General features: G+C 50.8%; 6 protein-coding genes across 6 annotated transcripts; 5 read left to right on the top strand and 1 right to left on the bottom strand.

Annotated features, from left to right (window-relative positions):
* Positions 1–30: 30 nt before the first annotated feature.
* On the top strand, positions 31–1,174 carry M436DRAFT_52300 (uncharacterized protein; the record flags this gene model as incomplete). The annotated part of the gene is made up of 3 exons (XM_013569692.1): positions 31–76; positions 149–819; positions 872–1,174. 3 exons carry the CDS (start codon positions 31–33, stop codon positions 1,172–1,174), a joined length of 1,020 nt encoding a protein of 339 aa, XP_013425146.1.
* A 1,016-nt stretch (positions 1,175–2,190) lies between these two features.
* On the top strand, positions 2,191–4,221 carry M436DRAFT_52229 (alpha/beta-hydrolase; the record flags this gene model as incomplete). Its single annotated transcript, XM_013569681.1, has 4 exons — positions 2,191–2,457; positions 2,511–2,651; positions 2,883–3,256; positions 3,309–4,221. 4 exons carry the CDS (start codon positions 2,191–2,193, stop codon positions 4,219–4,221), a joined length of 1,695 nt encoding a protein of 564 aa, XP_013425135.1.
* Positions 4,222–4,525: 304 nt separating this feature from the next.
* Positions 4,526–6,295, top strand: M436DRAFT_83873 (uncharacterized protein; the record flags this gene model as incomplete). The annotated part of the gene is made up of 1 exon (XM_013569829.1): positions 4,526–6,295. One exon carries the CDS (start codon positions 4,526–4,528, stop codon positions 6,293–6,295), a length of 1,770 nt encoding a protein of 589 aa, XP_013425283.1.
* Positions 6,296–6,901: 606 nt separating this feature from the next.
* M436DRAFT_23464 (uncharacterized protein) lies at positions 6,902–7,150 on the bottom strand (the record flags this gene model as incomplete). Its single annotated transcript, XM_013569594.1, has 1 exon — positions 6,902–7,150. A coding segment is annotated over one exon (249 nt), but the record flags the coding sequence as incomplete, so codon positions are not given.
* A 349-nt stretch (positions 7,151–7,499) lies between these two features.
* M436DRAFT_52007 (glutathione S-transferase) lies at positions 7,500–8,192 on the top strand (the record flags this gene model as incomplete). Its single annotated transcript, XM_013569647.1, has 1 exon — positions 7,500–8,192. The coding sequence occupies one exon, from the start codon at positions 7,500–7,502 to the stop codon at positions 8,190–8,192; it is 693 nt and encodes a 230-aa protein (XP_013425101.1).
* Positions 8,193–8,917: 725 nt separating this feature from the next.
* M436DRAFT_52248 (cyclohexanone monooxygenase) lies at positions 8,918–10,825 on the top strand (the record flags this gene model as incomplete). The annotated part of the gene is made up of 3 exons (XM_013569683.1): positions 8,918–9,008; positions 9,080–9,604; positions 9,702–10,825. The coding sequence occupies 3 exons, from the start codon at positions 8,918–8,920 to the stop codon at positions 10,823–10,825; spliced, it is 1,740 nt and encodes a 579-aa protein (XP_013425137.1).
* Between the last annotated feature and the right edge of the window lie 490 nt (positions 10,826–11,315).

Here is an 11,315-nt window from a genome sequence, read left to right as displayed (position 1 = left end):
TCGTGTGTCTATCTATCAGTACAATTCGCCATGAACTCCGGTCAAAGAACTGCCAGACGATTGGTCGCATCATCGAGTGAGCCTCTTCTTGCTTGTCATCTTTTCCGAGTTGGCCACTCTAACTCATTCTCAGCCCGCTCGACACCAGAGTCCGTCTGCAACTCTTGCCTCGCCCGGATACCTCAATACCGTTCAGCATCCACTGCTGCAGCTGTCGCACCCGAGGCTTCGACTTCGTCTCAAATCTCACAGAATGCATCCGCCTCACCAGCCATCCGATCAACATACCAGCTACGCACCGGCGTAGTACTATCACGACCTCCCGTTCTGACACGCGCTCTCCATCCCTTCGAAAAGGCCTTCTTCCTCTACCAAAAACGATTGAACGAACGTCTGGCACTGCCTTTCACACGCTACTTCTACTACAAGAAGGGAACACCAGGAGACCGCGAATGGAAGCGCAAGATGCTGCTAAGAAAAACCCCTGCCCGTGATGTTGGTGTCTACAATGCATACAGCGAGTCTGGTTGGAATGACGAGGTTTTGGTCAACGACAAGACCAGTGAGCCCGAGTCGCAAGTCGAGGCTCTGATCAGGGACGCTGAAGGAACCGATGGCGAGGCAGGAGCTAAGAGAGAGACTAGCCAGGACATTGTCGTGCAACGGCCATTGCCCAGAGTCACAGAGCAAGATCAGAAGGGCGAACAGACCAGCTTGAACAGACTGCTCGACAGAACCTTGTACTTGCTGGTCAAGAACAAGAATGGTGTGTGGAGATTCCCCGAGGATGAGATCAAGGGTCCCGAGGGTTTGGACCAGGTAAGCTGGAGATGAATGCACATGGTTTACGTCCAGATACTGACAATACTAGGCCGCCGAGCGTATTCTTGTGCAAGCAGGAGGTATCAATATGAACACATGGGTCGTCGGAAACGCACCCATCGGCCACTACTCTGGCAACTTCAAAAAGACCATCACCAACACCGAGAAGAACATTGAAGAGGTCGGTGAGCGTACTTTCTTCATGAAGGCTCGCATCATGGCTGGTCAGGCCAACCTCAAGGCCAACACATATGGCGACAAGGAGTTCAAGTGGCTTTCGAGCGAAGAGATCCAGCAAACCGTCACGCCGAAGTACTGGAGCTCTATTGCCAACATGCTCACAGGAAGATAGACTGGAGACGGAACAAAACGTTTGTATAAACCCTGTACATTATTCAATGAGGCATACTTGCCATGGGACATTATGTTCATTTTCAAACATTCCTGCCAACAGACCTTGTGAGAAAACGAATCTTTGACCTGCAACTCAGAAGCGAATGTCGATTGTGATGAAGCCTTTGGACAGTGCGTTAGACCGTGCCGGGGCTACAGCATTTTCAGTGCCATCGCCACCCGACCACCTCATTCGCCTCATGCCAGGCTGATTAAACGTACTCCGCTTTACACATATCGGATTACTAGGTCAGGAAGGCGGTCAGAGAGTGTTTTGATTGTTCTTCAACACAAGTCCCTGCATGTGAACGGTGCCATGCTGGTCAAAAGTGACCCCGGCATCCCTTCATCAAGGACTGATTAATCACTACGGCAAGATCGAGATGTCACTCGGCCGTGGAGCCATTTTGAATTGAGGCATAGACAAGACGCTGTATGTAATTAAGAATCAACATGGCACTTCACCCTTGGCAGCACTCGGCCGCGCCACACCGTCCGTCTCCAAGCTTCTTCGACTGAGTGTTCCCAATTGAGTCAAGATGGCCGACGTCACAACAGCCAGAAGTTGGAGTTCCCACAGTCTCGTAGATCTGAGATGGCGGGTCGCGGGTTGTTGTCGGCTAAGGTGGCTTGTGTGCATGTCAATCTTGTCATGTTCCTGGTCTAGTCCGCCATGTTTTCCCCAGACACTTCTTCTCTTTCAGGCAAGGCAGGACATCAAGCGGGGCAGGGCACTCCACACGCCCCGCTTCGTCGTCGTAGATTTCCTTAACCACGGACTTCCTAGCACCCATGTTACATTCACGCTGCACGGTGTGTTGTGGGGATGCAAAGCAATTGCCGTGAAGAATGGCACCTTCTCGGCACAAGCTTACGGTAGGTGGCAAGGTCACAGCAACAGTATAAAGTTGGGGCTCTGCCCAGAGGTAGGTACTCGTGTTCTCCCTCCTAGCAGCATTGTATATCGAGCCCAACATGCATTCTTCTTGGTCATTACTATCGCTGGCGATCTCTGCCGCTTCTGCCGCTCCCTCTCTGTCACGTAGAGCGGCACCTGCTGGTGCACCTGTTGTCAACTTGAAGAATGGTTCATACTATGGTGTCCACAACAGTCAATACAACCAGGACTTCTTCCTTGGCATTCCATTCGCTCAGCCTCCTGTCGATGAGCTCCGCTTCGCCAATCCCGAGTCCGTGAACTCGACATGGACTGGTGCTCTGCCAGCAACCAACTATGCCTTTGTATGTTCCCAAACGAGTCTTGCGTACCATACAATGCTAATGCACGCTGGCAGGAGTGCGTCGGTTACGGAGGTGATCAGATTGGATACCAACAATCCGAGGACTGCTTGTACCTCAACGTCGTGCGACCTGCAGGCTACGAGAATGTCAGCTTGCCAATGCTTGTCTGGATCCATGGAGGCGGTTTCTACATGGTAAGACTCTCTCAGTCCTCTCCTGTGCTAAACCCTGTCACGGACAGCTATAGAAATGCACAGTTCTTTCTACACGGTAGCAAAGTTCACAGAGAGTGGATGCCCTCACAGCTCTCAGTGGATTCTTCCGGTCTATCGAAGAAATTGCGCATTTCTATAGGTGTCTGCGTCATGTCTTCGCACATGGGAGAATCAATCTCGCCTTCAAAAATTTTCTGATTATCAATGCAGGGTGGAGCTGTCGACAGAAGATACAACCAGACTTTCCTTGTTGAGAACTCTGTCAAGATTGGCAAGCCCATCATGGCTGCCAGTGTTGCTTACAGACTTGGGCCCTTCGGTTTCCTCAACGGTGATGAGGTCGCCGGTGCCGGTCAGACCAACATTGGTCTCAAGGATCAACGCAAGGCTCTGCAGTGGCTTCAGGAGAACGGAGCTGCCTTCGGTGCCGACACCAGCAAGATAACTATACATGGCGAGAGTGCCGGAGCAGCATCTGTGGGCTTCCAATTGACTGCATTCAATGGACGTGACGATAAGCTGTTCCGTGGTGCTATCATGGAGTCAGGAAATCCTATTTCTTATGGCGCACTCAACACCTCAGGGTATGTCCAAGCACCATATTGACTCTCAAGACTCTTAACTAACCTGATTCAGTGAGTATCAACCTAAGTTCGCAGCTCTCGGTCAGGCAGCTGGTTGTGGAAACTCGACCAGCACTCTTGACTGCCTGCGCGCCCTGCCTTTCACCGTCCTCAACAACGTCTTGAACACCACTCAGTTTAATAGCGGCTGGAATCCTGCTCTAGATGGTGATTTCATCGCTCGTTACGGCAGTGAGCAACTCGCCGACGGAGCCTTTGTCCACGTACCTATCATTGACGGCGCAAACTCGGACGAGGGTGTTTCATTCAGTCCCTATGGTATAAACTCGACCGCCGACCTCGAAAAGTACCTGAACACCACTTCCTCTACTCAATGGGCTCTCAGCCCTGACGTTGTCGAGGGCCTGCTCCGTGTATACACTTCAGGCCAACCCGATTACCTGATCCCCTCGACCCAAGAACTGGGCCAGAATGTCACTTCTCTAGGCCCTGCTTTTGGACCTTATTACCGTGCATCCGCAGCTTACTTTGGCGACGAAGTATTCATTGCTAACCGCCGCAAGACCTGCGAGATCTGGGCTGCCAACAACGTCTCAGCCTACTCGTACCGCTTCAACGCCATTCCCACTGGCTCTTCATACGTCGCCCATTTCCAGGAAGTGGCCTTTGTATTCAACAACCTCAATGGTCTGGGATACGCCGTCGACCCCTTTGCCAACAAGTCCTCTGCTTTCACCGAGCTGTCAGACTTTATGAGCAAGAGTTGGGTTACTTTTGTTCACGACCTGAACCCCAACGGCTATGCTGGCAAGAACTCGAGCTTACCCAACTGGCCGGTGTACAGTGTTGACGCACCGCAGAACATGGTGTTTGATGCCAATGTTACTAGCTACGCTGAGCCTGACACTTGGAGAGCTGAGGGCATCAAGTTGATTAGCGATAACAATGTTCAGTACCATAGATAAACGGAGAGGAATCTATGAATAATGGCATTTGAGGATATAACGAGATAGTCATGCTATAATATTTTTCATCATCTGGATTTGTCGTCCTGTCCAATGTGCATAAATGTGGTGATAGACGTTGTTGCCCTGGAACGCTCGGTCCACAAAACGTCATAAAGATTTATGCAGGATGGACGCTCTTTCTTTTGGAGGCAATCCACCAAGGTAGCTACCTCTTCAAGTCATCTTCGACGCTTCCGCCTTCGATAATCTTACTGGCACCGGCCAATAGCCTCCTCGTGGACAAGTCCACTGGCATCACACCATGTCGTCGCTTCTAGCCGCCAGCACACGAGCGCCGCGACGCATACTGGCCACCGAACTATGCCTTGGCTCGACTCAAATCCGCATGAGATCCAGGATAGCCCCTCGCCTACGAGATAAATATTACCGTGGCAGAAGAGTCTTGACACCTGAGACTCTGGCTGCGGAAGAAAAGTTCGAGCAAAGCATGACGTCCGCTGGCCAGGAACTGAAAACCGAATTCGACGAGTTACTCAGGAGAAAAGGAAAGGCGACTTTGCCGGAGAGAATGGGTCTGGTCCAGAGAGAAGAAGAGATGGCTTTGGTAGAGAAGATGGGCCTGGCCGAGACCACCGCTGCGGCTGCTTCGGAACTGTCTACCAAGCAAGCCCTCTTCATCTGTCTCTGGTTGGGACAATATGCCAAAAACCACGGTTCTCCTCCGTCTCCGGAAGCCTTGCGTCTGATTTTTGGAGCCCTCGACCCTCTGTCCCTCGACGATGTGTACGATTCGACTTTCATCCTACGTAACAAGGGAACGGTACAATGTGCAAAAACCGGCAGACGCTTGATCAACCAATGTGCCGAACTTGGTCACGCTGAAGCTGCAATCCAGGTCGTCGCCTCTGCCCTGCGTCAGGATGCGATTAAACCCGGTGTACTCAGAAATCCCACCGTCATGAAAGCTACAGAGCGCGTGCATGAGGGCGCAAAGACGGGCAATGTACGTGCTCTCGTCATGGAGGCCAACCTAGCCCGCCATATGGGTCAAGTCGGACGAGCCACTGCACAGTATCAAAAGGCCGTTGACCGCATAATGAAAGATGGTGGAGTCCAAGAAGGTGACAAGTACAGTCTGATCAAAGACGAACTCTCATCCCCATGGATCGAGCTGGGCTACCTCCGCACCACTCAGGGTCAAATGGTCGACGCCATGAAGGCCTATCTAGCTGGACAAGAAAGCGACGACCCAATGGCCTTCTTCAACCTTGCTCGTCTCGACTTATTCATGGCTGGAACTCACTCGCACGACTGGTTGTACAACATGACCAAAGCTGCTGCCAGTGGGCACTACCTAGCGGCACAGGAGCTAGGCGAATACTACGCAAACTCTGCCGCAAATTCCCCGAAACCGCAAGAGTCGTTACTCGTCAAACTATCTGGCTTCGTCGAGTTCCTTCGAAAGCCGTACCTAGATCTCAACCCAAAAACGAACATACATCACCACGATGCCTTTGCGAACACGCCACAGCTGCGCATCAAACTCGCACACGAATGGTTGTCGACAGCAAGGCACAATTATTACTTGTTCGCAAACATCAGTCTGGCCCAGCTGTATCTGCAAAAGTTCATGTATCCTCAGGGCACACTCAAGAAACCACTCGACCCTTACGGCCACAGCACGGACTCGGGCGCCATTGTCAATCCCCTGTTTGACCCTGCAAAGGCGCAGGTCATGTTGACCGAGGTTCTCACAGCATGTCGGAGAATCGCAGAAGCAAAGAGTGTCAGCACGACCAACGCGGAATACCGTCACAATGCAAGACCGTGGAGTCACCATCCAGAAGTGCTCGAGGCGGTGGAGAGCACCGAGACATTGCAAGAATTGGAGGAACAGGCGGAAATGATAGCCGATGCGGCTGGTATTGATATCTATAGTAGTACAGCGCTAGCGCCCGAGATTCCTCACCTTGGGTTCATCAGAGCTCATAAAGGCACAAGAGGCGAGGGCCTTGCCGAGTTGCCCAAGGACGATGAGCCTGAGAGAGCAAATCAAGAAGCGGTAAAATGATCTGTGTAATAGCATGACAGTCGAGAGGTAGGATGTTCCCCTCTCCTTTTGGTATGTATGCAGTGCCAAACAGCCTTGTTCACCACAAGTCTCGGTATGCAGGACAGCCTGCCTGACGCGCGAAGAGGTCATACGCTCCGGCAGCATTTACCCTTTTGGGCAGCGAGTTGGGCAGATCAATTATGCTTCAAAGGGTGCAGTTTGTAGCGTTGGTGCGCGCGGGAACGAAGATGGCCTGGACCGAAGCTCCGACGCATGATGACCGGCCATGGCTTTGTGTAGCGAGTAGATAACGACAGGCGGTATTGATGACCACCATAAGAGGATCGACGTGATGAATGCGGGGACAAAACAAACAAGTGGTGGATCGAGTACGAGGGTGGCTGCGTGTGTCGTTTGCGTGTCGTGAGATGCCAGGGACAGATATTATCAAGATATTCCTTAACTTGGTGCGACGATACAGGTGCAGGGCACCTCTTCATCGTCTGTGATGTTCGTGACGCGAGTATCTTTTCCGACGTCCACTGGGACACCGAATACGTCGTGGTGGATATTTTTACAGCAGTATTCTGGTTCTTCTTGCGGTCTTTAATCGCTGTTGGCGGTATTGTTGGTGTTGTTGTTTGTAGCTTTGCCAGGCCCATCGGTAGTGTTTTGCAGGCGGGTTGCAAGTTGCTCGAGCAGGAAAGCGCGTTCGAGGCGCATCTTCATGATTGCTCTGTTCAAGCGGGCTTTGCGCTGACGAGCGGCATCGTTGGCTTCTTCGACGTCGTTGAGGCGGCGCTTGAGCTCGATGCACTTTCTGTAGTAGGCCTTTTCGACCGACGGCGCGAGAGGTGTGTTTTGGGTTGCTTCTGTGGTGGGGATGGTCAGTGGATTGTTGGATGCCTGATGTATCTGAGAGATGTACCTGGAGGAGCCATCGTGAGTGTCTTGATGTCCACGGTGTGAGAGGATTGGAGATGGAGAGTTGGTGATGATGCGTCAAGCTTACTGCCCTTCCTCCTGGTGATGCGCTGTCATGGGCTGATCGGCTGTTCTACCATCCCCAACCTTGGCGCACTATTCCAAATCAGCTCTGTCGAGATCAGCATCCTCTGAGGCTTCGATATAACTTATAAGCTCATCCTCGGTCATGAATCATGTCTTTGCGTTTATGTTCTATCATCTTCAGTAATATCGGTATACTTAGTCCACCATAACCATGCTTACTGTACACCATCTACGCGTCTCTCAATCAGAACGTATCGTCTGGCTGTGCGAGGAGCTAGGCATCGACTACGATCTGAAGCTCTACCGCCGAGACCCATTCTTCTCTCCCCAAGCGCTCAAAGACCTCACTGAGATTGGTACTGCACCCGTCATCCAAGATGGCAACTTGACGATGGGTGAATCGGCAGCTTGTGCCGACTACATCATCCACAAGCACGGAAACGGTCGTCTGGCTCTGCCTCCCTCCCATCCAAACTACGCCGACTACCTCTACTGGTTCCACTACTCCAATGGCTCGTTGCAACCAGGAGTCAGTCGTATGCTCACACTCAAATCCGCCGGCATCGACACCTCCAACGACGTCTTCAAGCGCTACACAGAACGTTTGCACCAATATCTCCTTCACATTGACAACCATCTCGCCAAAGGCAATAAATGGTTAGCAGGCGATGAGTTCACAGCTGCGGATATCATGACTGTCTTTACGCTTACCACCATGCGTACATTCTACAGTCTGGATCTCAGTGCGTATAAGAATATCTTGCCGTATTTGGAGAGGAATGTGCAGAGGGAGGCGTACAAGAGGTATAGGGAGAAGGCCGAGGATGCTGACTTCCCACTTATGATTGAGGGGCCTGCTCCGGAGAACTTTTTGGAAAAGGTGAGGAGGTCAGCGAAGGCTTGAGTATGTTGTCTCCTCCATGTGCCAAATGTATGTCACGCCTGTGTCTATAATCCTGCACAATGGTCTTAGGAGAAAGGCTGATGTCCATGGAGGAACAATGGACTCTGAGCTCTCTTGAGATACATCCTCAGTATGTGAATTCTCTACGCCTTCCTATAGCGATGTCCTCGTTCTCAACACTCGTAGTAGGAGGGCGGAGTCACAGACTTTGGCACACAGCGAGACACGTATTTACTCTACTTTTTGCAGTGTTCGCAGCCGGTATCATCAGCCATTTCTGTCCATCAACAATGTCAACCTTTGACAACTCGGAGCATGCACGTTCACTATAAATGTGTTACACAGTTGCGAACCACATTTCTTATTATTCTCATCCTCAATGTCTTCCTGGAGTTGGAGATCGAAAATTGCCCAGTTTGGGAAGACCGAGGTTGGGCTTCCCCTCAGTCAAAGGACCAACCCCTCTTCCTCGGACCCTTTCACCCCCACCTTCGTCGACACCAACGCAAACAACCAAGGTTGAAGATCCATGGTTCGTACATGCATTCTGCTGCAAGTATGCAGGTCTCAAGTGGAGATGGTCATTGGCCGGGTGTTTGACATCCGAAGAGTGAATTATACTTAATCCTCAGCCCCATCGCACCTTGATGTTTTTCCAAACTCGAGTTCCTGTCAAACATCATACATACTCAACCGTAGGGAATCTATATACGCATTCATCCATCATGACTGGAGATAAGCCCTGGCCCGAAGTGCCCATTGGCAACAAAGACCACACCAATGCCGCCGTAGTAATAATAGGAGCCGGCATATCAGGTTTTCGTCTCCCTTCCTCTCCCCCTTCCCTGCCGCTCTGCCTTCTAATCCAATGCTTTCCTCAAAAACAGGCATGTGCACAGCCATCGACCTCATAAAACGCACGAATTGCAAAAACTTTCTCATCCTCGAAAAATCGTCCGGAGTCGGCGGCACCTGGCACGACAACAAATACCCCGGTGCCTGCTGCGACGTCTGGTCACCCCTCTACTCGTACTCGTTTGCCCAAAACGCACATTGGACACGCGAGTACCCCGGTCAAGAGGAAATCCTGTCTTACCTCATGGGCGTAGCTGCAGACTACAAACTCTATCAACACATTCGCTTCAACACCACTGTCGAAACTGCAACATGGGATGAGCAGAGTAAAAAGTGGAAGGTCAGTGTCAGCACGGCAAAAGGCAGCAAAGATGCAGAGTTCAACCCTGAATATGTCATCAATGCCGATTTCTTGGTGAGCGCGGTGGGACAGTTGAATGTGCCCAAATATCCTGATATCCCCGGGTTGAAAGAGTTCAAAGGCAAAATCATCCATTCGGCGAGGTGGGATTGGAGTTATGATTTGCAAGGCAAGAAGGTCGCTGTGGTTGGAAATGGTAAGTTTTGCCTTCTCTAACTGCTCTTTTCTTCCTCTCTTTCCACCTTTTTCCTCCCTTTGATTGAAGCAAATTACTGACAAGAACAACAATACAGGCGCCACAGCCGTCCAAATAATCCCCGAAATCGCAAAAGTAGCAGCCAAAATCGGCGTGTACCAACGCACGCCCAACTGGTTGATCCCCCGTCTGGACGCACCGATCGCTTCGTGGAGACGTACACTCTACAGTCTCGTCCCTCCGCTCATGTGGCGCAAACGAGCCCTGCAGATGGATTTCCGCGAAGGCTTCCACCAAATCATCGGAGATGTCTCGTCGGCAGGTGCGGACGAGATACGCGGCTTCAATGCTGCGATGCTGGATGCTGCGTTTGGAGACAATGCAGAAATGAAGGAAAAGTTGCGGCCAAAGTATCAGCCTGGCTGTAAGAGGATCATCATTTCCGATGACTATTATCCCGCTCTTGCGCTTCCTCATGTGCAGCTCGTCACCGAGGGTATTGCTGGTGTCACAACCACAGGTATCGCGACCGAAGACGGCAAAACCCAAGATTACGACCTCATCGTTTTAGCCACTGGATTCGAAACCCTGGACTTTATGCACCCAATCTCCATGACCGGCCACAACAGCACCCCTCTCTCCTCCATCTGGGCAGAAGGAGCAAAAGCCCTATACGGCATCACAGTCTCAAAAATGCCAAACTTCGGAATGTGTTACGGGCCGAACACAAACTTAGGCCACAACAGCATCATCCTGATGATAGAAGCTCAAGCCGCCTACATCACTTCTCTGATCCAACCAATCCTCACCGCAAGACAAGCTGGCAAAACCCTCTCCATCCGCCCAAAGGACTCGCGCATGCAAGACTTCAACGCAACCCTGCAGAAAGAATTGGCAGCGTCGGCATTCGCGGATGAAAATTGTAATTCCTGGTACAAAACCGCTTCTGGACTCATCACGAACAATTGGAGTAGAAATGTTGTCGAGTATCAAAAGATGGTTGAGGTGGTACATTGGGATGACTTTGAGACTGAGGGGGATGGTGAGGAAGTGCTAGAGGGCAGGAAAAAGAGTAGAATCGGCAGAGTCAGAGAGGAAAGTATAGTGGGTGATAAGACATTGACTTTGTTGGGTGCGGTCAGTGTGGGTGCTGTTGTGTTGGCTGGAGTGTGGGCTAGAGCGGGTGGCGCAAGGGCCTTTTCTGGGCTGTTGAAGGGTTAGATTGATCTTTTTTGATGGTGGTGATGTTTCTTTCTCGTCTTGTTCTCTCCCATGGTGTATGCACATGTTGAAATGTGCGGTTTGTACTCGCTTGCTGTTGTCTTGTTTTCGAGAATCTCTTCTACTTCTGTCACATTTGTACACACATCCCTGTCTCTTTAGTTTGACTCAAATTTAACTCTCGTCAAGGTCTTCGATTCGAAGAAAAGGCTGTCGATGCATCGCAAGCAAGAAGACACAAGGAAGATGGAAGAGTGCGACAACCCTTGCTCAACCTTGCCGTAAAGAGAAACATGAAACATGAGATTTAGTTGTCAATGGTTTCGAGAAGATAAAGCAATAATAGTAAAATAGAAAAATAGAAAAGATAAAAAAAAGAACAGAGAAATAACCACCCCATAGGAATTACACAAAGGTCGGTGAATATCCCAAATAAGGATGAGAAAACTCTCCCTGGCTTTTCCGAAAAAGCCTGAAAGAGCCAAATGTA

This window comes from Aureobasidium namibiae (assembly GCF_000721765.1).
Source record: "Aureobasidium namibiae CBS 147.97 unplaced genomic scaffold scaffold_14, whole genome shotgun sequence".
NCBI classification, from domain to species: Eukaryota; Fungi; Ascomycota; class Dothideomycetes; order Dothideales; family Saccotheciaceae; genus Aureobasidium; species Aureobasidium namibiae.
Note: the sequence above shows the minus strand (reverse complement) of the source record. Positions and strands in the feature narration are given on the sequence as shown.